General features: G+C 42.9%; 2 protein-coding genes across 11 annotated transcripts in view; both read right to left on the bottom strand.

The window, feature by feature from the left end:
* BBS4 (Bardet-Biedl syndrome 4) overlaps positions 1 to 17,855 on the bottom strand; it is a 45,737-nt gene extending 27,882 nt beyond the window's left edge. For 2 of the 4 annotated variants that reach the window (XR_774614.1, XM_010571583.1), the window contains exons 1-2: positions 15,896 to 15,959; positions 14,121 to 14,172 (exon numbers count right to left, since the gene is read on the bottom strand). Coding sequence is in view for 1 of the 4 variants with exons in the window: in XM_010571583.1 (XP_010569885.1) it covers positions 14,121 to 14,172; positions 15,896 to 15,919 (76 nt within the window). In the remaining 3 variants the exon portion in view is untranslated. Of the gene's footprint in view, positions 1 to 14,120; positions 14,173 to 15,349; positions 15,391 to 15,895; positions 15,960 to 17,671 lie in introns of those variants that run through there. The other 2 variants (XM_010571584.1, XM_010571585.1) reach the window with 2 other exon arrangements.
* Positions 17,856 to 17,959: 104 nt separating this feature from the next.
* ARIH1 (ariadne RBR E3 ubiquitin protein ligase 1) overlaps positions 17,960 to 27,174 on the bottom strand; it is a 58,973-nt gene continuing 49,758 nt past the window's right edge. For 6 of the 7 annotated variants that reach the window (XM_010571577.1, XM_010571575.1, XM_010571579.1 and 3 more), the window contains 5 exons: positions 24,356 to 24,486; positions 24,200 to 24,257; positions 22,643 to 22,915; positions 21,640 to 21,752; positions 17,960 to 18,733 (listed from right to left, as the gene is read on the bottom strand). In XM_010571577.1, the coding sequence (XP_010569879.1) occupies positions 18,649 to 18,733; positions 21,640 to 21,752; positions 22,643 to 22,915; positions 24,200 to 24,257; positions 24,356 to 24,486 (660 nt within the window). In that variant the 3' untranslated portion in view covers positions 17,960 to 18,648. The remainder of the gene's footprint in view (positions 18,734 to 21,639; positions 21,753 to 22,642; positions 22,916 to 24,199; positions 24,258 to 24,355; positions 24,487 to 27,174) is intronic. The other variant, XM_010571576.1, reaches the window with a different exon arrangement.

Genomic DNA, 27,174 nt, shown 5'->3' with positions numbered 1-27,174 from the left:
ACCATGAACCAAATCTGGTATGGATGCCACAGAGGACTGAGAAGAGAGGAAGGGCATAGAAATTATGAGAAAATTAATAAATTTGACACAGGAACAGGTCTGATCCTCCCAAAAAGGGCTGTGGGAAGTAAAGGATTATTTCCAGGCTCTATACTCTATTCAGAAGCAGAGAGAAGTAATGCAAATTATTTATACACCTCTCCAGAGCCACAACCAACTTAATCTGCATTTCTGTTTTTCCACGAAAGCAATGAGCCGCCTACTTCTGGTGCATTTATCTCCCTTAGGTTTGCTCCCCCAGCCTGCTGATAAGGGCTGTCGCAGTGCAAAAGGTCACTGCATTTTTCTGAAGAAAAGGGAAATACAAATCCCCAGCTAGTTGGGACTCCAGCTCCAGAGAAAGGGAATAAAACAGTCTGCAACTTTCTGAAAGGACATGATTCAATTGTAGCTGGTCCTAATATCCATGTATTTTTCCAAGTTCAATAATTACCCACAAAATACCCAATCCCCCCCCCCCCAGATGATGTGTTTCGCTCAGCTCTTGCTGCAGTGGCCTGAACAGCAATGTATGGCTGGATCCAGCCACGGGGGCTGCTACGAGGGGCGGAAGAACAGAAAGAAGCCCCGACAGCATGCCTCAGTCTTCTCAAGTACAAGGATGATCAGGAATCGTGGAGGCTCCATATGGCATATAATGGTTTGCAATCTCACACTAATTAGATCTGGGAACACATACTGCCGCAACCGGTTGTTCAGAAGGTTCCTGCGCAGGGAAAGGCCGCCGAATTTGGCCTCACCAGGAGGAGCTGAGCACATTCATCAAGTTCCTCAGGCTGCCTACATTGCAATTTTCCACCTTCTTCAATACATGGACCTTCAGAAGTTTCTCACATGTAACGGCTGTGGATCATGTGAAGACACGCTCTTCTTTGTCACCTTTTGCAGAGCCCTCACAAATAATCCAGGCACTGCCAGGATGCAGGGACTACAGGTTAGAAAATAGTAGTTTATATCATTCTAGCAGTGAAAAAAAAGAAGGCCATTATTTTCTGTAAATCAGCCTGCTCAAGGGCCAGTCCAAGAAAATGCGATTATCAAAAAACTTGGCATCTACAGTGAAAAGAGTTTATAACTTGCATAATTATCTTTTGGCCTCTCTTTTCTGGGATTACAAAAGTCTAGTCTCATTAAGCAACTGCGACAGGGAGCCAGGCACCAAATATATGATTAAATACCTCAGCCAAGAGACATGCCAGTTTCTTTGAAATGTGTTTTGATTGAATTCAAAAGGGAATCCATCTGATCTCCCACCTTCTCTGTGGCCAGTGATTGATTGCACAGCCCACTTGCAGCAATGTGATTTTTCTTTCTGACAATGCTCCTTTAAGGAAGCCACTGGAGCGGAAACCCCGACAGAATCAGAGTAAGATCATCAGGTTTGTATCTGTGCTGCGCTATCATCACTCTTTGCTTTATTCATCCTCTTATAGATTTTCTCAAAGGACTGAAAAAAAAAATTATCAGAGTTATTCCCTTTTGTGTAAACCTTCCTAAGAAATTATTTTGTGCTTGCATCTTCATATTGGGTAATTATAGCTTAGCTATGAACTATCAAACAGGGGGGTTTAGATTTAATAAAAGGGTTTTGAAATTGCTGTAAAGAGAGAGGAGGTGAAAAAAGCCCCAGAAGGCTCCAATCAGATTTCATGGGGAAAATGATTGCTAAAGCACCAGCCGTCCTCTTAAAGAAATTGCCAGGTGCAAAGAGACCACTTTCGTTGTGGGCACAGCCAGAGTAAAGTGCATTTCAACATAACTGCACAACTGTAGCCATCAGGCTGCTTTTCACCTTATTTTCTCCAGCGTGCAAACTGTCAGCTGCCTGGAGCACCCTAGCACCCTTCCTGTGAAAAGCACAGATCAGCTATGGCTCTCTGAGGTGGAGAAGGAGCTCAAGAACACGTTAGTCTCATCCGACTAAAAAAAAAAAAAACAGATCAGAGCCCAGCCCTTCTTCCACTCTGGCTTATCAGAAAGAGTCTGAGCCCCAGTTCACTCCCCATCCCTCCAGCTTTGCAACCCAGCCTGCAGCGAAGTGAGCAAGAGCAGCAAGAAGAGCCTGGAGGAGAAGCAGAGAAGCAAAAGACTCAAGAAGACACAAAGAAGAACCTATTATCACGCCAAAATCCATAATAACCAAAACCACACATAACATACAAGGAGAGGACAGAAAATCTTCAGAAAAGTAATTAAATGGAAGTATTTTTAATTTTTTTTATTCTGCAGTAGCCTCACGAGCCATGGTCTAGATCCATTGTGGTAGGTACCATGTACATGGATAAGATTATCCAAAAGGCCTAATTTGGATCCCGATGCAATTGTCCCTTTCCAAATTCTAATTAAAAATTGCACGTTGTAAAACAGCATTCAAGCACACAGGTATCTGCAAAATTAATAAACACAGAGGCAATGACTCAAGTCTCTATTGTAACATTTTGCTATTAAGAGAGCTGCACCAAAGCAGAATTTGGTAAAGTGCCATCTTGTTCTGAAGAAATCAAGGCAGGAGGCTTTGCTGCAGTGAAGCCACGAGGGAGTGAGATTATCATCTCCCACCATCGTGTAAGGCTCACTCTAACACACAGAAGCAAGACTGATCTTCTCAATTTGAGATTCATTTCCCATTTTACAGTAATTCAGGTCATCAGCTTAACAGCAAACTGACAACAGCATAAAGACAATTCACTTGCCGCTGCAGGAGAGCATCCAAATCTGAGAGGGAGCACATGAGAGTCTTTCAGGACCAACATCCACTCCATCCATCCCTCAATTCCCAACTCAGCCTCCCGGAGACACTTGCTGACATTATTGGCAGGGTTACAATTATTCCCACCTGCAGAGCTTGGGGAAGGTTTACTGTTGGGCATAGCTGTGGTTACAGTCCAAAAGGAAGCTTGGTGCTCTCACAGCCGTGTTAAATAAACAGTGATAGGGAGGGAAAGGTGAGGATGAAACCAGCTGTGCATATCTCCCTTTTGCCTTGAGCTTCACAAGCTGCCAATGCAAGGAATTACGCTACCGTTTATAAAACTGGTGACAGAAAGGTAATGAGTATCTTCTAAAGAAAAATAATATTAAAATAATAAGGCACAAACTCAAATAGCTACTATAAAACAAAATACCATTGCCAGGGATTTGTATTTTCCAAAATAAGGTATGAATAACAGATAGAAAGCATTTTTAAGCTCTAATATCAAGGTTTTTAGATTTAAAAATAACAAACTGCCTTGATATCAGAGGAGCATCCTACAAATTCCTAGCTAGGCTGGTGCACAGACAAATTTAACAAGAAATCCTCTTCCTTACTCAAACACTTGAAGGCTTTTATTGAGACCATAGCAATATAAATACATTACAGCTTTGAAAGAAAACTAGTACAGGAACATTGGTCTTCCTATGCCCAGATCCATCCTTGGAGTTTGAAAAAGGAGACATAATGTATTCAAAACTCAGTAACGATGAAAAATAACTCCAAAACCCACCACAGGAGGCTGCGCATGCTGTATTTCACTCATCGTGTGTGAGTACACGCATATGTATGTGAGAATACAGCTGTCTGTGTACACAAATACCTGTAAAATGGATATAAACAACAGAAAAAAGGAGAGAGCCTTCTGCTTTAGCCACTCTCTCTGTTTAATCCCCTTCCCCCTGTTTTCCCTTTTGCAAATTGCTGCTGGAACACCTTTAAATCAAACAATAAACCTGTATGGTTTCTTGTTATTTACAGTCAGCTGGGGTTAATAAAACTCATCATGTACAACTCTGGTGCTGGCAAGAAAGCCATAATTCATAGCTGCAATCTTACTATCGTGTATTAATAGCTTCACAATACGCAGAGAAAAGTGGAAGGAGGCTGAAAAACAGCAGCAGGTTTAAACAAAAAAGCAACATTTCTGACTCTACACCTCCCCCTGCAGGAAAATTAGCCAAAACTATATGGAAGAGCTGAAAATTGTATCTTAAAGGTGATTTATACACTAGGGTGAAGGAAAAAAAAAAGGGCATTTTCTATTGTTAGTTTACACTGCATAAATCTTAAAGAGTTGCTAGCTCACACTTCAGTGGTTTTTGTAAGACACTTAAAGTTCTGAGTTACTCCAAACAAAAATGTTTTTATTTACAAGCCAAATGCCTACACTGATTATTCAATATAAATGTCTTCTAGTACATGCTGCTCAAGTTTAACCTTAAGGTGAAGTGGGAAGAAAATAAATACACACTTGTGACCCCCCTGGACTTCCCAGCACCACAGCGAGGTTCCCAGTGGCAGAACCAGTCTGGTTACTGGGACATCTCCGTTAGCAGTATGAGGCTGATGAGATACCATTCTGCAATCCTGGCTCCATTTGATGAAAGAGGCGGGGAATTACAGACATTAGCACAAGTACCATTAGCCTGATCATTACTACACAAAAAATTTGATTCAAGCCTAATATTGCTTAATTCAAGTCTAAAATTTGATTCAAACAAATAACACTGGGATGAAATTTAGCAACAAGTACTTTAAAAAGAAATTTGAAAAAGTATAATCTTCTTTATTTGCTTAAAAAAATCAAAACTGAAAGTCCGTTTCCCCTGTACAAGCCAATTTTGACCATGAGTGCTGACTGCTGAGCAGAGATGCGCTCTGAACAGAAGAAAAACAAGGATCTGAAAGAGCTTTTGCTATTTTTTTTCTTTTAAGTGCAAGCTAATGTAGAAAAAAATAGGCTGATTCGCACAACAGTTCTCAATTCCCTGAGGATGCAGACACTACGCTTGGAGATACTCAAGGATCCATCCCCTGGCATAGCACCCCAAATGTTATCTTCTCCATTTAAACAATTATTTTCCTGCTTGATGCCTTGTGCTCTTGTAGGCAAGAAGGAGACTGAGCTCCCTCCGGGTGTCTATTTGCCAATGCTGTTCCTAAAGAAGGGAGGTAGAGTACACCATCGCATAGTGCTTCTGAATAAAATGGCTTATAAACAGCACAGGAGGTCTGTGATATTAACTGGTGACTACTCGCTGTTTCCTCCCACAGCAAAGCAGGGATGGAAGATATTTCCCCCGCAAACGAAACAACACCGGCTGCAGGCATTCCCAAAATAACCTGTGTAACCAGCTTCTCATTAATTCCAGTATCAGGAGCACAGTAGTTTGGGATTTCCAGTCTAATCCTTCCTTTGGCTTAAATTCTTACGCTTAGTCTTTTTCTGTCTACAGTGTGAGGTATTTTACACGGAAATTGAGACTAAAATCATTACAAGGCATTTGTAAGAAAAAGCTTTCCTCTTAAAAAGCAAAGTAATATTGTAACAGGGAGAGGACCACAATCCAGCCCTGACAGTCTTTGAAACTTCCCACTCAATAGGGAGTAACACCTAGAACCTGTCCTCATTTCATCCACTGCCAAAGAAGAATATTATATTAGAAGCATAACATATTAGAAGAATACATATATTAAAAAAAATATAGAAGTTGGTCTTGCAAACAGTTAAGCACTCCCTACTACAAGACCCTATTTTCTGAATGCACAAACTTCTTCCAAACTTGTTGCCTCAGGATGAAGTTTTCCAGGTCAGATACCTGTCCCAGGACGAATATTTGCCAGTGCAGCCTTCACTCTTCCCTACTGCATGAATGTCTTAACAATACAGTTTTTAATTACACAAGCACGCCTACAATTACAGGAACACATGAGTATTTTCACGAGGTGCCCTGTCTCCTTCTAACGATGATGAATATAAAAGTAAATTGAGGTCAGACAGTGAATGAAATTGTCGAGAAATGTGAATAAACCACTGACTAAATCACAGGACTTCTGCAGTGTCTGTTATGCAGCTTAAAACCTCCGCTGCAAAGGGGACAGACCCTGGAAGGAATGAATGAACAGTCCCTTCATTAAGATGCTGTAAAGCTGCTCCTGAGACAAGAAACCTCACTCTGATTTCTGTTACAAAGCTGGAAAAATCACCTAACCAGGCCTCCCGAAGGCAGCCACTACATGCCCGCTCATCCATCATTTTTGGCTGTACAGCTTGAAAGACAGAGCTGGTATCTCCCAGCCAGCATTCACTCCAGCAAGCAGGATGGGCAGCAGCCATGCTCTGGCCATGGAAGTGTTGCAGTATACGTGCTCGGTAACTCTGAAAAAGCAAGACCTCAAGCACTGGGGAACCCAAAATGTCTTCTTGACCAGGAAGTACTGTCTCCTAAGAGACGTGAACATACAATGCGCAGTTTGAGTACAACACAGAAGAACCTTGCAGAATCAGGGAATTTATCTATGGGATTTGATTGCTGCAGACAAACACGACGACTGGCTGTACACTGAATAATGGAGATACCTTTTATTTTAAAAGCCCTCAGTGAACTGTTCCTTTTTCAGTGAGTCCCATCATTCCTGAACAATGGATGATGTTGGAGAGCTGGGCTAAAGCCAATATGTAATTATGTCACTAAAGACTCAAAGGCTTAAATTCAGGTTGCACAGATAACATTAGTTCTGACATTCTTGAGTGGGATGCATGTCCTTTAACTTAAGTGTCTGAAAATTAAGACATCTGAGTTACTTGCCTTGGGCTGTCTTTAAGGTAAAGGGGAGGAATATGCAAGCTTGGGGAGTGATTCAACGCATCCCAAGATAGGTGGCTGGCAGAGGTCAGAGGAATGGCATCAGATGGACTTTCCACTGACTAAATACGGAGCACAGGTGATCTGCTGAGACTTGTTTGACGTAAGAGACATCTCAATTCAGAATGATGAATACCACCCTTCCTAATTTTGTTACTTACTAGTTTTATAAAAATATTTTAAAATTCACAGTAGGAGATGCCATTTTATCTGTAAGCAGCACACCAACAAACATTTAAAATACAAAAGAAAATTGCCTAGCACCAAGGACTTTCAAAGGAACGTGAAAAAAAAATAAAATTTAAATGTTATCCTAAAGTAGTATGTTGCAAATGTACAGTTAGATCCTCTAAAGCTGAGCTATTGTACTTAACCCTCCTCCTGATCCCAATCCAGTGTAATGTATTTCTTAATTATCAAAAGACACTCAGATTATACTCACTTTCTACAAGAGGTGGCACTTTTATGGCACTTTTCATTGCCTAATTAAGTTTGCAACAGGCTTAAGAAGCAGATACAGATTTTCTCCTTTACAGAGAGGAAATGAAGTGGGTTGACAACTGCCAAAAGGTGTAAAGCTAGAACTGAAACTATGAATCTTCTGATTTAAAAGTCAGCACTAAGATTTTACAGTGATACCAGTCTTGACAGAAAAACACACCTGCTACGCTGTCTGCAAAGGAGTCCCTGTTCCTGTAATCACAGACATTAATGTACACACACAAGAGGGCAGAGCTGTGCTAGCACATTCAAACTTGAATATTACCAGTTTTTTGTGGTGCAGGGATTACTGGGCTGTTATTTTGGGGAGGAGAGGATGAAGTGAAGTATATTATACAATTTAATTACCCCAAAATGATAATTCATTTTTTCAATCTCACTATTCAAAACTAACAGCTGTATCAGATCCTGAACAAAATACACACAGCACTACTATCCACTTATCGCAGAGAGATGAAAATATCAAATTCTCTTATATAAAACAATGATGTAATTACCAACTAATCTGTTATTTAGAAACCATTTTCTTCCCACAAGGTTGTAGGTTCAGATGGACTAAAAGATCTTGGCTTGCACATGGCCAAATGGAAACGAATTGGTACATACAGATACAGGAACTGCATTTGCTCCCCTACAACCATGACATTTCCACCAACATCTTTTCTTTTTGACACACTTAAAAGTATTAATTAATTTAACTCAAGGGGGTTGTTTTTATCTGGATTTCTCAGGCAGCTTCACTCGTGCAAGTTCAAAGGCAGCTTTGAAGCTGGCTCAAAGAATGGATTTATATTGATTTAAGAAAATGTATCAGAAATTAAAAAATTATCAGCTCTGCAAGTGCACAGAATCGACTCCTCAGGGTGCTAAAAAGTTCCTGCTCTTCAGAGTGCTCCAGCCATTAAAAGACTTACAGGATCCCTTAAAATACCTGCAGGAGCAGGAGGGATCCCTAGTTCATCTGTGTGAGCGGGAGCCGGCCGGAGAGTGAGTGAGATCCATTTTTGCAGGACAGATCATCAAAAGCCACTTATCTACTTCTGCATAACCTGAAAGTTATTTATTATCTAACAGTCACATTTTGAGATTGCTTATCACCCTGAGCACTTCCTAACCAAAGTCAATACCAGATAAAGTGAGCTTTACTGCCCATCAAATCACCATGTGCAATTATTTTTTTATCAGAACCCACTGACTACACCCTCGGCTTCAAGGATGAGCACCCACATGAAAAGGACGGCACTACCAGTATTTGAGCGAAATACTGACATGGGATTTAGCTGGGCAAGAATAACACACACTGCTTGAGAATATTTCAAAATTCAATTAAAGAAAAGACACTACCGTGGTAAGATGCAAAATACCCAGGTTTCTGTGTGGTACAAGTGTGGTAACTTTGAGCCACAAAGAACAACACCCTCATTACCGCAGAGCTTAAGAACAGGACACAACCACAGCTTTAAAACACACATTCACATTACACACTTCCCTATTTCTATTATTTATCTGCAGTAGCCAAATCTAATCAAACTCTGCTATTACTTGCAAATGGACACCAAGCACTTGTGTGTTCATCGTTCATAAACCGACTTCATCAGGTGTTTTAGTCTTGGGTCAGTAACTTATTTTGTCTCTGAAATGGAGAATGTAATAAAAGCAGAGAGAACTCTATTTCCTCCCTTTCAGTGACCCACAATGGCCTTACAAGACATTCTTCTAGTTATGCTTGTAATTATACAAGACAGAAGTGGAACTCACCTAAAAAAAAAAAAAAAAAGATGAAGACTCACAAACCTTGAAACATCCAGACACCTGGTTTACTTTACAGAAGTGCCCTGATGTGAAGCATTGAGCGTGTTAAAATGCCCATGAGGCAGACCTGACCATATTTAGGGTATGCTAAAATTTCTCCCTATAAAATTTCTTCCATACATCTCACCCGCACCCTTCAGTACTATCTCTAGCAGCACTCAAACAGGCCAAGTAGTGCATTGGAATGTACCCATTTATATGGTATTTTTCATTTAATGTCTCCAAATGTTTTGTTAACTGAAAGTCTGCAGCATCCAAAAACTGTCATTGAATATTAGACCAATCTTGTGGTTGATAAATGGAAAGAAACAAAAGTCAAAGTGCTTTGCCAAGGGTCACAGTTAATCCAAGACAGAATTCCTTGCTTCGGACCCTAGGAAAAAACATACCTACAAAGCATCCAAAAAATATCCAAATGCCCAGGAATGGGGAGACCACTTAATCCTTGCTAATACTTTTACAATTCACAAGGGGAAGATTTTTGCTTTGAAAATTATCTACCCGACCCTTCCTTGGGTAAACATAGAGGTGGTCAGTTAACAACTCAGAATTCTCCTTCTTCACAGTCTTCACAGGATTTCTAGCCCAAGTTCTTCCCAGTGACTCAAGTGAAATCTACTTTATTTTGCTTCAGTGTATTTATTACAGCATATACATATTTAGGATTCTACTCTGTTGTTAAAAAGCTATCACTGTATCTCAGAAAATCTGAGGTCTAATATTTGTGTAGAAATCCAAATGCATTTAAAATTGTTCCATTAACCTTTGAACTGTTATTAGACTAACATGAGCCCAGAACTACCTTTCTAAATATTTTTTCCACGATAAAGGGAAATAAATTCAAGTTATGTTCCATAAAAATCAACAATACAAGCTGGTAGAAGTGCTTCTGTGCTACAGTACTATCAGATACTATAAAATGACTTGATTTGCCTGTGTGGCAAAAGGAAAGTGGAAAGATGGGAGGCAGCCTATCTTAATTCAAAACCAGTAAAGCATTTAGGAAAATATCTGATTAATTTAAAATGCAGCAGGGAGATTAAAACCCCATCTCAGCAGGCTGATATTAACTCTACATCGCTTCAAGGAACAGAGCTCCCTTTATTCTACCATCAATTGCTTGGGGACAAAATATCAAGACAGGGAGAGTTATGGATCTTGATGTAACAACAAAGGGAATTGATTTTCAGAGCAGCTCTCCCCACGGGGGGTAAAGGACAAAATAGTGAATGATTTTAGCTACTAACGTGTCAGCTGCTGAGTAATGGTTGTCACCAAGTGCAGCTACAAGATACTCCGAGGGTTTGCCTTCCATCGGTCCCTTTAATTTAGATTGCTAGATGTAGAGATTTCTAACCTGATTGCTGTGTACGCCTTTCCCCACCACCACCACAATCTGCTCCAGACTCTTTATACACTTGTTGAATGCTCATTGTCATCCCTTTGGCCTGACCTGCCTGCAGGACAGACTCTCTTAAATCCTAACCTTTTGGGCTTTCACAACCTAAAAGCCACGTGACGGATCAGCCATGACAGCAGCTAATTCAAGAGCAAATTCTGCCTCTTAACTCAGTTATTCTTGTTTAAGAGCCATAAAATCAGGTTGCTACACACTGGTTCTAGGTTTCCATTTTTTTCTTGTCTCACAGACAGGATCAAAGGAGCATCCACAGCAGGAAAGCGATGCAACAGCGAGGGGAAGCCACATGACTCTCGGGTTGCATGCTTCAACAATGTCCAACGTATTCTCATCTGCATCGCAGGTCAGACTGAAGATACGGTCTTCTCGTGTTCCTTCTGGTTAAGCAACAAAACTCATGTGTATTTTGTCATTCAAATGATTTTTTGCAAATCCGAGATCACGTTCTCAGAAGCACATGTTTAATACCTTAGTCCTACCCAGTACAGAGATGAGCTGTTACAGTCTGAATCCAGGCACTGTGATGATTAAAGTTAGGACTTCAGCGATGACTTGGTCATACTCTACTACATTTGTGTACAACAGCATTGTTTGGTTATTGCAATATGTGCTCTATTTGGGCACAAATTATATCCACACCAAAGTGTTCATAGGAGACCATATTATACCATATGGTCTCTCTGTTTCATAGAACTGCTTGCACTAATGGTGGTTTCAGTATCTCTCTTGAATCCTTCTTGAAAATACAATGCAAATATAAAAAGGCAAATTGCTGCAGCAGAAAGTTACCATTCAGTATTTAAAAATGTCAGTTTAAAATAAGTTTAGCAGCACTCTTCCATTCAAACAGAACTGATGTAGATTTGCCTGGCTCCTCAAAGTTCACCATAATTCTCCTCAGCCAAACTAAAATTGGATAAGATACTTCATTAAGATGTTCTACAAAAATCCTATTTAAAAAAAACCCCAAAACTGTAATGGGAAAAAGATGCTATTCTTTCCTGCCAAACTCCACAAAAGCATATACAACATCACCTTCGTTCTCTCCCCTGCTCTCTTACATGCCCCCAGCATCACACCCACACACAAAGGACACTGTTACATCACTCCCTATTGCAAATCTTTTTGCTGCCCTCATTTCCTAGAGATTAACCATCAGGCAGCTCAAATCAGCTTTTGCCCACTGTACTAAAGGCAACACAGTCAAATGTTAAATGGCAAAGCACAAAAGCTTCTAAGGCATTTCATTTCAGAACTGCCCAAGGTGCACCAGGTACTGGAGATGCCTCAATTTACCTTAAGAAACAGAAAACAGAGTTACAAAAGTCACAGGCTAGATGATTTTTTTTCTTCACCATAGTTAATTTTGAGTCAAGGGTCGTGTCGGTACAAAAGGGAGATCCAGAGCCATGAATAACTGGATTTCATTTACTACTTTCTCCCCTCTGGCGTGCAGTTGGATGAACACCAACGGCAATGAAGCAGGTGGAAGGAACATTGGCTAGTGATGGAGACACCAATTCTTTTGCATGGCCTTTGCCCTGCCTTGGACTTGCAGCCTTAAAACCTGAAGGAGCATTGGTGGCCCTTTTTAAAGAAGCACCGAGCTCGGTTTCAGGGTTGTTAATGCAAAATGCTGAGTAGGAGAGAAAACTCCTCCTCAGCAGCCACAAACAAGCAGCCCTTTATCAAACAGCAGGAGCAGGCGGGATCTGGAGAAGCAGCCCCATTAAGAAAGTTGCAACTGCTACAGTTCATTCTCCCAAACGATCAATATTAAAATGCGTACACTTAAAAGCAGGAAGGAACTTGACGGAGAGTTTAACAAGCAAGCTGACAGAGGCACGACAGCTTCTACCCAGCACACCTCCATGGCTTGTTTGTAAGGCTGATGGCTCCATCTTTCTTTTTCAGCTATCCCGTTCGCTCATGAATTATGCAGAGTTGATTTAATAGACCTCAGCCTGCCAGGAAAGAGTGCTGGAGTGATAGTCCATCTCTTGGCAAACACCATCAGCCTGATCTCTCTACAGATGTTTTATTCAGAGAACTGCAAACGTACACTGTCCTGTAAAAACAGTGCAAATATCATAGATGGGACTCACAGAATGAGGCAGAACAAGGTGGGGGTCACTGAGGATGAGGAGGAGATCAGAGTCATAACCTTTATAGAAAAGGATGGAGATGAACCACCTCACTAAGGAGTCAATCAGTGCCTCCACGGAAGCCATGCTAATTGGTTTAAAGAAACAGCCATCCTTGCTCTGAAAGAGTTGGCAGTCAAGATAAAAGCAAGTTTGGGGGGTTATTTTTACTTGCATACAGGCCTGAAGCAGTAGCATTCGTTTCAGCCTGGGGCAACGTACAGAAAGAGTCTTGGACTTGTGCAAGCCAACAGCTGTAGGTCTATATCAAGCACCGTCTCCAGGATAGCAATATTCTGCTCAAGTGCTGGAATTCTGCTGCCAGGAATTGGGACTACGTGATGTTAGCCTGACCTCTCCAGAAGAAAAGCAAAGTGTTTCTTCCAGCTTATCGGGGCCAGGTATGGCACAGTACCTACATGTGAGACAAAGAACCTTTAGGCAGAAACTAGGATGTAGCACCAAGGCAGTCTCCATCACAAGGAATTTAGAAACATGGAAGATTTCCTCCCAAAGCATACTCTGACAGGCACATCACACATTCAGAGTAGACAAAGGCCAAAGTACAGAGCTTTCTAACTGAGCTTCCCTGAATTAAAAGGTAAAGGAAGAGGAGGACTGCTTCTGACTGGCACAATAAGTATATCGGGGTTCTAGCAACACTGCAGAGTTCACTCTTAATCTGACTTGATGGGGCCCTCTGGACACTTGAGAAAGGAAAATCCATAAAAAAAACCCCTAATCTCACCTTAGGTAGGCGCAAAAGTCTCTACAGTGAACAGATCTGTACTAGGAACGTGAGCACAGCTCAGCATCACAGAGAAAGAAACATTCTTCACGTGCACCAGGACAAGTCACATCGCAAGAGAGAGGGAAGACGGGAAAGGAGAGGCTGCAAGATCAAATTGTGCTGCAGGCTTTACTGGATGCCTTACAAAACACCAGGCTTTAGTCAAACATTTTGAACTGGTAACTGAAATTGTTCCTGTTACAGTTCAGATTCAACCAAGATTTCAAAACAACAACTCAGACTGAGTTAATTAACTCTCACTTTCAGTATGAAAAAAAAAAACAAACCAAGCAAACAATAATTAAAACCAGCTACAACCTGACTGGTTTTATCTCACTTGCTCTCCCTTTTACTTCAAAACTTAGAAAATGCGACACGAAAACCAATGAGACACAATGTTAGTTTCCCAAGATAATTTCTACAGCAATACGTTATTCTGAATAACCTAAAATGAACAAACCCCTCGTATTATTTAAGGAGATAAATGAATACCAAACTCATTAGCAGCCCAACAAGTATGTGCACAATAAAATAAACAGTCTCTTAGACTATAAGCAAACATGATGCAGGCTGTAGGTACAGCAAGTCAGCCAGCAACAGCACTGAGCTAGTGATCATACAGACCCTAGAAAAAAGTACTCAGCTGCTTACAGTCTAGATAGTCTCATCTTTTCCCAGTGGACATTTATTTCTTCCTAGACAGCCGCACACGCTATAAAAGAAATCTTAAAATCAACCTGCCCAAGAAACACAATCCTATCTTCAAACAAACCTTTTTTAGGATGGGGTTTTGGGGGTTCTGTAGCCACTGGCAATGAAGAAACCTGAAAAGACAGAAAAGAGGAGTATTAAATATACCAGGCAAGGTTTCTTGAAGATCTATTCCAGAAAATAATCAGAAAGGACAACTGGCAAATCCCCAAAGACGGCATAAAAATAGCATCACTGCTGCTAGACAAAATCTGCCCTGCCAAGCACTGCTCTTCCCTAGCCATAGCTAGGTAGAGATTCTGTTCACTGTGAGGATTAAATAAACGTACTCATTTTACAGTACATTCCTGTTCCGCAGGTTCGGTGCTATTTATTAGGATTCTAGAAAGTGATCATTACCTTGTAAAAAATCCCAAACTCAAGCATTTAAGACGCTAATTAGGGATCACACAGGAAAACGTTAAAAGCATTTCTTATAAAACATTTATAAAGTTAATTAGCACAAAGTCATTCCTGGAGAACCATCAGAGTCTGCAGGCACATGAGCACAGCAACGTCCCATTGCACAGCACGCCACACACCTCAACCTGCAAATATTGCCCAGAGTTCACGGACAAGCAGGTACCCAGTCCATGGAAAAAAAATTCATTTTATACTTTTTTCTTACTTGGCATCAAAAATCAAGCCTTCACAGAAGACAAACATAATTAGACAGGGAAGCATTTTTATTCTTGACTTTCAGTTTTTTGGGGAAGAGGCATTCCTCACTCCTCTTCTCCAGACACAACACAGGATTTTATAGACCTGTGTCACCTCCCCTCTCCTTAATAAACCATTTTTTAAAGTGGAGGTTCAGTCTACCCTTGTTCCTTGTAATGTTTTGGGAACATTTTCTCATTCTACTCTGTTTTTTTTATCGGAGGTGGGGAGGATCAGACATCCTGAGTACAGTATCTGAGACACGGAAAACAACCCAGATATATACAGGAAAGGCTTTTACCAGCTTTGTTTCTTAATAATTTCTAACATTTTATTAATAATTTTAATAATTAATAATTTCTAACATTTTATTCACTTTTCTGACTCCTATTGTGAAAATCTGACTTGATATTTTCACAGAATTACCCAACTCCAAGCACTTGTTCCTAAGCAGCAATAACCAGCACAAAGCCCCTCAGTTTTTTTATATATTTGCAATTTTTTTTAAATCTGTATACATCATTCTAATCCTAAATCCTACTGCTCAGCACTGTTAAGACTTTCCCGTAGCTTCTCCTATTTCCTCCTCACCTGAATAACTTTCTAGCCATCCTTTTGTCCAGATCATTTCTAGATACACCAAATAACACAGGCCTGGTACAGAAGCCTGCAGGGCTTCATTAACGACCATCTTCCACCACAAAAAAAAAGAGCACTTATTCCTTCTTTCTGCTCCTCACCTTTTAATCAGATATTTACCCATGAGAGGAATTTTTTTGCCTTATTCCAAGACCATTTATTTTCCTTAAGAGCACCTGATGATAAGAAATCAGGCTGCACGACACAGCGGAACAAGGGCAATTTTACAGGAGCACACGGGGAAAAGTGAGCCCTGACGGACGCTGAGAAAGGTTTAGGTTTCACTAGATTACCCCAATAAAAAACAGAATAAGGCTGAATTTCCATTCTGTCTTTGATACCAAGTGTGCAAAGATTAAAAACTCCCTCTTAACAGCATCTCCCGCCGCCCCCCGCCCCGGCCTCCCCTTCCTCCCCTCCGCCCCCCCCCAAGCCCCCAGCCCAGCCCAGCTCTCCCGGGGGCCCGTCCGGGCAGGGGGGAGGCCGTCGGCCCCTCACCGGTGCGGCCTGCGGCTCCGCCATCGCTCCAGCAGCGGGAAGAAGCGCCCCGTTACCACGGTTACCGACCGACACACCGCCCCCGGAAGCACTTCCGGGACAACCATAGAGGAGCGCGGCGCTGCGCCCGACGGGAAGGTGGCGGTGAGAGGACCCGGGACGCCCTGGTACCGCCGCGGCGTTTGTCATGAAAAACACCAACGTAACTAATGAAAGAATAAAATATAAGTTTATTAGGAAGGGTTTGGTCGCTTCCCCCGCGGTGTGAGAGGGAAGAAGGCCGTGAATGAGGTGGGATGCCCCAGCCGAGGGGCCTGGGGAGGGTCTCACACAGGCCGGGCCCCGCTGAACAGCCACAGACCCTCAGGAGGAGGGAGGGATGGGGTGGGTTGGGTTTTTTTTTTTCCTCCTTTACATTTTCCACAGAGGAGGCTGCAGAGCCTGTTAGCGGGGACAGTGTCACCACGGGCAGGTAATTGCAAGCCGGAGAGAAACATCAGCAGATTGCTCCCACGGAACTGGATTTTAACAATCATTATCTTAAGGTTTGCCAACAGCCATCAAGATCGAAGACACCACAGACCAGGTTTCCTTTGGGTTGGAGCCTGCCCCCATCCTTTGTAGGTTGTTTTGGGAACATGGGAGTAAAAACCCAACAGCAGCTAGGCTCCGTGCTTCCACTTGCCCGGCCCACCACACTCCAGCAGAGCACACATGGCTTTCACAAGCATTTTAATACATGGATGGGGAATTTTTGCAAGCCAAGGGGAAGCCCAAGTCACCACCACCTGCAATTACAGACTCAGAGCAGGCAGCACTGGTGATCCGCACCCAGCCCTGCTCCGTCCCAGCTTTTGGGAGCAGGGGCAGGAACAGCACAGGGGAAACGGCTGCGGTGCAGATACTCTTGCATGTGATATCCAAGGGCAAATAAGCCATGGTGGGGGGCAGGTGAAGGGGAAAGCACATACAGACGGACACAACTACAGCGCTGGAAGTGTCGGTATTTGTCAGTGAGGTATCTGAAGTGACTCGGGTGCCATCTGGAAACAGCATTTCACATTACAGACCTGGCTGTAATCGGCCTTTTTTCATTCACCCCTTTGCAAATTTATTCCCCCTTGAAGCTGGCAGATTGGAAGAAAGCTTTGAGGACACTAGCCTGGCGAAAAATACCACAGAAGGAGTTCCTATACAGGAGTAAATTTAATAAAACCACCACCAATTGTTTACTTTAACATAGCTCTTGTTACAGAAATCATAAAAATGGACTCAGTAGCTAACTCATTAGTTCTTTCCCCTTTTAATTGAAAAATACCCCGCTGATTTCAACTTCTACTGCACTAGATGGAGTGTTAAATAGTTCCTGGGACAGTATGCCCAGTAATTGAGCCCAAAACAAACACAAAGACAATTCCATCACCTTTCCTTTTCAATGTTACGACTCGTTATAATGTCAGTGAAACTTAAACAGCAAGGAACGGTCCATTTGACAGATGAAAGGGGGAGGGAGAGGAGATCCACAGCTGAAATCTTTCTATTAAGTCTTTTGAGAAGTGGTGCAAAATACCCCTCCTTTTCCTGCCTTGGAATTAAAAATAAAACTCTAAATACACACACACACCTCCTCTGGGTTCAGAGCACGTGTTCTGCACGTGCATGGATGGGAACAGCAGAGTTGGATTTGGGCAGGTATCAATCTGGGGCCAAAAAAAAAGGCAAAGCATCCTGAATCACAGCGTACATTGGTCACTAACGCAATGCACACAGGGTTACTGAGCATCAGGAGCTGCGCACGAGGGGATGGGTCCGTTGCCAGCAATGGATACACACACAAAACTGGAGGCTGTGGACATAAAGGAACTGCAGGAAGAGGAGAAACCCAACTTCTCTGGTAAAAGCCTTCCAAAAAACAAAAACAAAAACAAACAAACAAAACAAAAAAAACCCAAACACACCCCAAAAATATTCACTACACCAGCACACGCTTCCCCCACCCCATCCCAGGGAAAACAAAACAAAACAAAAAAAACAAACTGAAAGAAAATGCACAGCAAATAGACATAATCTTGAAGATTTTTAAAGAATAAATATTTTTTTTGTAATTAAACATTATGCAAACACGTGCCACGCTTGCTCTTTGTCCATGCATATGCGCTATATACAACTTTGAAAAATACTGTGTTGTCCTCTTTTTGTTTTAAAAGTCATATACAAAGGTTTTTTGTTTCCTTGCTGTGTACCCCCCCCCCCACCCTCCCCAAGAATCACCTTTACAATGAGCCAATCGACATTCATCCGTGTACTTGGGTGGCAGAGAGGAGGAGGGGAACGGGAGAGCCATCCCCCCCTTACCAAAGGTACATCAAAATGGCTGGTTTGGACATGAAAAGCAGTGTCAAGAAACTGGTTTAAATTTCATCTGTACTACACACAGGAAAAGAAAGATAGAAAAGAAAAAGGAGTTGGCTTGGAGAATGAAGCTACGTTACAAGTTAAAGTTGGAGGGTTTTTTTTTTTTTTAGTGCATCTGTCACACTCTTATTGGCCGCCTAGAATACTGTTGTACAATGGTTTATCTACCTTTTTTTTTATTACAATATAATTTACTTAAATTTTCTGTTAACAAAACAGAATCCCGGTACTACAGACCAGCGGTGTAACAGGCGTAGCGCCTTGTGTGTATTTGATTTGAATCGCATGAGCACTCTAGATGGCAAAGGTTTCAGAGTTCGTTTTATGCGGGGCCAGTCTCAGTCCTCAATGTACTCCCACAGGTCCTTCTCATAGCCTTCATGCACGTGCTGCAACAAAACCCTTCGTCGACTCTCGCAGTATCTGCAGCAAAGAGGAACAGCACAGAAAAGGCAGGTTAGGAACCACAGGCTCATCCCCAGCATCGAGTAATGCAAACCTACATTAAGCCTCACTTCCAAAAGAGGAGATCCCCCGAGAAGGGACTTTGGTTTTGTAGCCTATTAACAGTGCTAATTAAGACTTCAGTTACTCCAGTCACTCAACTCCAGGTCCCTGGCTGCAAAAAAACAGCATGCAACTTCAGAGTTTCTCATGTGAAAGTATCCCCAAAGCCCCTACAGCTGAGAAAACTCCATTAATAACTGAAAAAGGAAGAAGCAGCAGCTTCAATTTGCAAAAGCCAGGCATGGGTTAGCACTGACACCCAAAATGGGATGAAGCTCTCCTCAAACATGGGCTGGTGCCTACTCTGAGAACAACAAAAATCCAGGAGCTAGGTGGGCAAAAGCTCAGGAGCGCTGCCGACTCAGTTTTATTCCCCTCCAAAATCACAGTAGAGATGGAAGCGGTTGAGCTGTCTACAAAAAGGGTTACCGGTCTGGCTAGAGTGCAAGTTTTACCTCGCATTGAAACTCCTGGGTCTCAGAGGGGCACTACGCCCTGTGGGCTCTTTCCACCTACACTCATTTAAACAGATAAAGCTGCAAATAAAACTGATCCCAGAGTTAGGTACCGTCCTACCAGGATCAATGACACTGAGGAAAAGTGATATCATAGGAACATATCAAAAGATGCCTCATTCATTTCAGGTGCGTTAGCCAACTAAAAAGATATAAAAGCAGAGAAACATTTAAAGTATTCAGGTTCCAAGAGCAAATTATAAATAAGCAGCAGGCATTTCTGAATTAAACCCCTTCCAGCAGTGATGCAAAATCTACATTTTCTTTAGGCATGTGGGGGATAAGACCAAGTCTTGGTAACAGCTCCCAAGGCCCCAGGCACTGCTGTTTAACTGGTTCATGGTTTGGCAGTGCCCAGCCCAGAGAGGTGTGCTTTAACGTGAGAATCTGGAACCCAGGAGCCACCTGCCAAGTTAACGGTTCCTGCTGGGAATTGTGTGGTTCAGTTTCCAGGCACGCACATCAGCCAGGACAGCATCTGAGGGGCTCTCGCAGCTGGGAACCCGGCTTGCTCAGCAGTGGCCAAATATCCCTCTGCTCACTAAAGCAAAGTGCACAGGAGGAATCTCTCAGCAGGAGACCCTGGCAGAAAGCTATCCTTGGTGACAACACATGCTAACACACAGGCAGAAATTCCTCACCTTAACCTGCAGCCCTTATGCTGCTACCATTCAGTATCTGATCAGACTGACAGATCTGAATAAAACTGTTCTGGCTCTTCTCATTGCTATCAGCTGTTGCAACAGAAATCAGCGTATACAAAGTCCCATTGATTTTCTGAAGCATGTGATAGCAAACATGCACAGTTTCCACTTTCCCAACTTCAATTATTTTGCTGCTGGTGGTGGGGGTTTAATCCTGCTTTCTAGAAATGTCTTTGCAAGCTAGGAGATCAAAACAGCTGAAACCAAATTAGCTAGGAGGTCAGTTCCTGCAATTTTCCAGAGCTCTTTAAACCCACCTCGATAACCCTTGGTCCCAGTCTTGCATCGGTACACCGTAACCAGTACACAAAGAGCACTGTGCAGGACATGATTAAGACATGACTGAACTAGTTAATTAGAGACCTGCGCAGGCTTGACAGATGCATACTTTCTTCCCAGAAACATGAAGGTAGGTTTGGGATACTATGTTTTCAGGCAATTCAGGCTATATTAGGTTTTAATTTCTTCTGGATAGCTGTTACCATCCCTAGAAGAGCATCCAGTTTCAGAGGACTTAAGTGAACAAGCAGCTTGGTCTGACATACCAACTTAATGGTGGTCTTAAAGGGTAAGTTACAAAATGTCTCAAGAGTAGGTCATGGTCTTTGGCAGCATGGCTGGGACTGGATGACTACAACAGAATGGGCCACAGGCCCACCAAAGCTTAACAGCTACTTCTACTCCCCAGAGTCCCTTAGTCACTACAGCTCACCCTACTCCGGGTTCCTCTCCCACCCCCCCCAAGCTAGGCATAACAAATTCAGTGACTTTGGCAAAATGCCTCAAAAATGTAAGCCATAATCCTGTGACTCATCCACATTTACAGCTTTGTATTTTTCCACTGTGCAGAAGCAAATCCCCTGGGACTGTAAAAACCATTGGCATTCGTGTCACTTGAACCATAGTGGTTCTGCTCTCCTCCCCAGCTGGGCAGGTTGCTCTCCCTCTTCTTTAAGGACAGCTTTTCTACACCCACTTTTTGCACAAAGGGACCCAACAGATAAATAAGAGCTGATCGCTCTCTTACAGCAACTCATCCTAGGCCAAAGCTGTCAGCTTGGAACTACAGTCACTCCCTTGTTTTTTGTTCCTCACTGTGCAGGTCCCATCTCAGTCCTGGCCATTCCCACATGTGCCTTCTGTGCGGGAACAGCAGTATATGAAAAGCCACTGCTTTTGGTCACAAGATTTTTCCATTACGCGATTGAAACTTCTAACTATTGCTCAGCAGAGCAGATGCAAGGCAGAGTTGGGAGCCTCTCCCTGCAGACTGTCATCTCCCCCGAGGGCCGGTCCCAACAGGGGCACAAAACCACACTGCCGGTCCCAACAGGGGCACAAAACCACGCTGCCAGCATCTGCGTGAGGGCTTCACCACTGATGATTTCAGGGGCTGGCACAGGACACCGCTGCTGCTGTTCTCAGATGCCCAGGAACCAGCTGATCACAATGTATGGCAGAAGGCGAACAGCAAACAGCTTCCCAGGGACATGACTCTGGAGAAAACTGTAGCTTGGCAAGTACTCATGCCACTACCTGTCACACGGGATGGCAATATGGGTAGTCAGGCAGCTTTGAGATAGAGGATTATTCAGAAACAAACCTGTACTTATCCTGTACTTTCTGCTTTATGTCTTGCAGCGAATCTTGGGATATATCTCGCTCAAGGTACCCAGAAAGCACCTCTGTAGCATTCTCTAAGTCTGCTTGGTTATTCTGCAAAGAGAAAAAAACAAACAAAAAAAAAACCAAAAAAGAGAGTTTGGTGGGGGTGGAAGGAAGAGATTTTTTTTTCTTCAATCCAAGTAAAATCAGTAGTGAAATAAAAAGCAGGATTAGATATGCACCGTGTAACACTCTAGTAACCTGCTCTGAGCATCAAGATTGAAAAAGCTGAAATTTCTTCATTTGATCAGAAGAAAATCTGCATATCTACCAGCAAGTCTTATGTCTTCCTCGATCCGCAATATCCTGCAAGCCTAAAAAAAAAAAATCCTTTCCTTACTAGTGGTAGCAGTGCATAAAAGGCAATTCATCTCCCATTCTGTTCCTTGCTTATTTTTTTTTAAACCAGGATTGGCAAAGCCTCTACTGACTCCTGGTACATGCACAGCAGCATCAGAGCACAGCTTTCACTACTGCTCAGTAGTTCTGTGTGCCCCTTTGCTCAGCATGCAGCACAGAAGCATCCTGCTTAGGTTCTGCATGAAGACCAGCAAAGGACTGCTCTAAATTATAAGTAACAGTTTCGCTTGTGAGGCAGGTTGCACTTCGATGTTTAGACCTTCAACTGCAATTTTAATTGTAGTGCCCTTGGAAAAAAGCCAACATCAGGGAAAGTCAAAATGCCAGATTTAAGCTTTAATACCTTCTTTGCCTGTTCAGGACAGAACCTTGCTCCCTTTCTTGTTTCAGAGGGCAGCATCTTGTAACTCTACTTCCTCCTGCAGCAGACAATGCTACACAACGCCCAGCAGGGCCTCTAACTTTTGCACAACAGAATATTATGACAGACTCACTTTGGGGACACGAGCTTCTCCAAGCATTAAACCTCTATTTCACTTAGCTTTGTAATCTGAGCTCCTGACAACCACGTTTTCTCCTACCTCAAAGATAATGGACTGATTATTCTTTTTGAGGTAGAAGGCAAAGACGTAAGTGTACATGAGTGTGGCACGACACTGGCAGAGGACGTCAACTGCTTTCTTCAGGAACTGCACCTCGATCCACGACATGTTGTGCTGCTGCATCTCCTCCATTTTCTGCTTCACCTGAGCATAGAGCTTGTGCTCAAAGCGCAGGCTCTGCATGTGGTTCATATAACGGTTGCAGTAGAACAGGTACCTCTGCAGGGCTGCTCTGGATCGCTGTGTTAATTCCCATTAGGGAAAAAGAAAACAAATAGTTAAAACAAAGTAATGTCTGCAAGAGAAGTAAACCCATCACAAGGTTCTTCCTGACCCTGAGAACGAGCTTCCTTTCCAAAGGTGTTTCCTCTCCTCTCATGTTGGCCAGACTTAAATGGCGCTGCTTTGTGCGGCACTGTTAACCCTGACATTGTGTGGAAACAAGAGGCCAGACCCACGGCAGCTCACTGTCATGCAGGGGACTTCCTAGCACAGCTACAACATCCTCACTCCCAAGCTTGAAAGTTTTTAGAACCCTACTGCTAAAGCCTGATCGGTCTCCAATTTCAGCCTCTCAATTCAAGCTACAGGACTTAAATGCTTCCAGTATCATGACAAACAGTGAGAAACAGATTTTTGGGGGGGGTTTTTTTGGCTAATAAGGAATTCTAATCAAGCAATTACTGTGCTTGTGTTAAGGGGGCAACCTTAGGTTGCCTAGGCCATATTGATTATAGAGCAGAAGAAAGAAACCATGTGCTAAGTAGTACAAGAGAACCAAGATGACTAAATATACAGCCATTAATCTTATTTTCTTCTCACTGACAGATCAGTTGTAAGGAAATGACAACATGGGCATGGTTAAAGTTGTATGCTGTGGATGTACAAAGGTAGCACATATCAGCCAAAGTCACCCCTATCTGCAGGAGGAGGGGCTGCAGGAAATACTTCAGTTCTTGGCTGTGACAGTACTTCAACAGAGATGCAGGAAATGGATTTCTGCAAGCTGCAGCACACAGCATGCGATCCCTCCCCATTAAAGAGATTTTGGCTCTATTCATATTCACAAAACAGTTCAATGCTGTTGCAACTTTACCCGCAATTTCTTTTATGTCAAGCCTCCAAGTACAGTTATTGGAACAACAGCAGTCTATTTTATTTACATTCGAAAGGTCTGCTGTGTTTAAATACCTCAGAATCCATATTAAGAATTTTGTAGTAAAGAGCATTCTACAAAGCACATGAGGATTGTTGTCTCAGACCAACAGCATTACGATGACTTCATGTGAAGAGCTGCTAGAAAACAGGCAAGGCAGCATGACAGACAACTGAGTTAAGATGTTCTTTAAATTGGGTTAAAGTGGCTTTGAACATTTTGGGTTTGTTTTGTTTTGTTTCCTGGCATGAAGCAAGAGTCCAAAGCTGCGGGTGAACTTGTCCCAAATCCAGGAAATTCTTCAGAGCAGATTTATAGGTTTACAGAAAGCAAGCCACAGGGTTGGTGATCTCCCTTATCACCAAAGGTTATGGACTCACCTCCTGTGCATCCCTTGCTGCCTTTGCATCATCCTCATTGTAGCGATTACAGTTGTACCTGTAACAGGGACACCGATTCCACATATTTGAGTCCAAATCGATGCTGTTTGCATCACGGCTTCCTTGCCTTCCAGCAAGGCACACTCCTGAACTCACCAGGCAGATCCATGGGGCTCCCAGGGGCCCAGACACACCCAGCAGAACTCCGCTTTGCAGTTCTGGTTCCGACAGACCATATGGTTGCAGCCCCCATCCTTCTCGATGGTGACGTGGCATTTTGGGCATTCCTATTCACCGGACAGAGAGCACTGTTAGCAGGGAAAGCACAGAACCCACAACAGTCTTGTGAAGTTAGAAGGGTTCCCGTGGCAGTAAGAGATAGCATGTCAAGTGAAATGCATGATTTACTTCTTCCCTTTGATCATCGAGATCCTCTTCCAAGTCAGGCCTTAAAATATTTCCAAAATCGGAGCAGTTAGATAGCAAAAAACCCTAAGGAATAACACATTTTACCTATGCTGCTATCACAGTGGTACACTGGATGGGTAATTTCATGACTTTCTCCAAAATCACAGCAGTAGTGATGGTCTGTAACAGCCCAGGGGAAAGCATCTGGCTTTCCTCACCATTAAGTGTTTGGTCCACTTCAGCACTCAAACTGAAAAAAGCTTAATGGTGAGCTGATATCATGCTGCTATCAATCCAAGACACCTGCAGTTGTAAAATGCCATCCAAAAAGTATCTGAAAACGTGCAGCAAGTATCTATCATGCTTCAAAGAAGCTTCTGTCAGCTAAAAAGACACTTCTCCTCCTGGGGCATTTCCACATTTCCCATCAGGTTCCTTTTCCCCCCTCCCTTCGTGTGACACCTCACTGAAGTCTCTTCTACAAAAGCCCACATGGGGCTTCCCTTTCAGGTGTGAGGCCTTTGACAAATACAAGAACATCAAAAAGTAGCACTGCACAGGAAAATCTTTGGGGAATAGGGTTTTTTTTAATAACACTGATATTCTCATACATCAGCAGCAAATGGCCACTTCCTAAAATGATATTCAACTCATGTAGAGCATAAAAGATTATTTCTGTAGTATCCCAATAAGTACACAAAGCCAAGGTTGCAAGAATATACTAAGCTGCCTCTACGAGCAAAGGAAACCAGTCCAACTCTCTTCCGCCACTTGTTCCTGTCCCCGTGGCACTTCTCTTATGCCAGGACACAATGCAGCTGCACAAGAGCTGGGCTAACGAATGCATCAGGTTAAAATCAAGCAGCAAGTACAAAGCAAAAAGCCCCAGAAATAAAACAAAAGCATTTTTTTCTGGATCAGTTCCGCAGTCCAGCTCATCATACAACCACACCAGCATTTATGAAGTTTTTGCAGAAGCCAGTTTTATCTACAAGGCAATAACAAACATACCCAAACAAATAATGCACACTCATGTACAATCAGCTGCAGTGTTTGGATCAGAAGCGTATAAAATCCACTCCCCAGTTAGGAACATGTCTTTGCTGTTTGCTAACCAGAGCAACCATTTCCTATTCTGGCATTCAGACAAACTCTCAATAAAGGAACATGTTCAGTCTATAGCTGCTACTTTTATGTAGGACAATCCAACACATTCTTGTACATCCACTCCAAGTGTCCCAACTACGACTACATTTTCATATGAATTTGCCTATTTGTATTTTAAGAGACAGGAGAATTTGCACACCGACGTACTCAGAAGATAGCTCAGAAGGTGCAAAAGACCAATGTAGTCTCCAGATGTCAGACATGGTGCTTCCCACTGCAGGGAGGGAAGTTTGCAGTAAGGCAAAGCAGGTTACAAGGGAAAAGACACAAGGGGGAAGAAGACATGAGGGACTGCAACTTCTTTTCGGCCAACATAATTGAAGTGCTTTCAGCTAGTTTTGCTTCCTGATGATTGCAGCTTTGTAGACCTGAGCACTAATGAAAAATAAGGCTCATTACAGCAGCTTGCCCTAACTTTGAGGTTAACCTTGCTTTGAGCTGGGGGCCAAACAAGACGACATTCCCTTTCAACCTAAATCATGTCATGATTCTGGTCTCCACAGCAATGGCAGAGCACTCCACTTTGAGTACTGCCATCATTTCTTCCTCATCAAAGTCCTGCTTTGGACCTACTGCCTGATCCTGAAGGGGAAGGGTTAAGGACTGGGCAGAAACAAGCAACACCTCACACAACCAGCAAGGTTTTCATGAGCCATTCCTTTGAAAGGAGATGCTATTACAGCACCTGTTTGGAGAGCGCTGCTCTCCTGTTCAGCCAAGAAGGGCAGCATTCCCATACTATCAACAGGTCACAACTAGGGCTTAGCCTGAATAAGAGGACAAAGCTCAGTTTCTAACCAGAAGACCAAGCTTATCGTGTAAGTAAAAAGATCCCTCAGATTTGGGGAACTACTCCAGTAGTTTGAGGAATGTTTCTTTCTGCAGTTGCACCTCTCCTCCCATCCTCATGCTCTGTCAGTACACTGCATGCTAGCCAGCTGCTTATTTGTTTTGGTTCAGGTTTTTGGGGGCTGGTTGTTACTCTGATAGGTTCAAGCAGCAAGCAAGCACATAAGGGGATTTTTCCAGACCTGCTTTCATCCCCATCACCTGTGTTTGTCCTACAGACAGAGTAACCATACTACAGAGTAAATGAAGCACAGTAGCTCCCTTGCTGGCCCTCTCAGAGGGACAACCTCAAGATGTCCTTTTGGGCTGTCCATAGGATGGATACTCAGCCATGTAAGCTTGTTCCCAATGAGTCAGTCAATGCAGTTCTGTGAACTTCGGAGTCAGAAACGGTCTCTCCTTTGAGCACAGTACCCAGTGCAGTATCTATTTTCCTTTTCAGGCAGCCCTCCTCCCTCTTCCAATCCTGCACCAACACCTCAGGACCCAAATTTAGGCTTAATCTATCAACATCCTTCACAACTGTGAGGATCCCTGCTCAATCTGCTCAT

The sequence above is a fragment of the Haliaeetus leucocephalus genome, unplaced genomic scaffold (genome assembly GCF_000737465.1).
Source record: "Haliaeetus leucocephalus isolate CR32 unplaced genomic scaffold, Haliaeetus_leucocephalus-4.0 Scaffold339, whole genome shotgun sequence".
Taxonomy (NCBI): domain Eukaryota; kingdom Metazoa; phylum Chordata; class Aves; order Accipitriformes; family Accipitridae; genus Haliaeetus; species Haliaeetus leucocephalus.
Note: the sequence above shows the minus strand (reverse complement) of the source record. Positions and strands in the feature narration are given on the sequence as shown.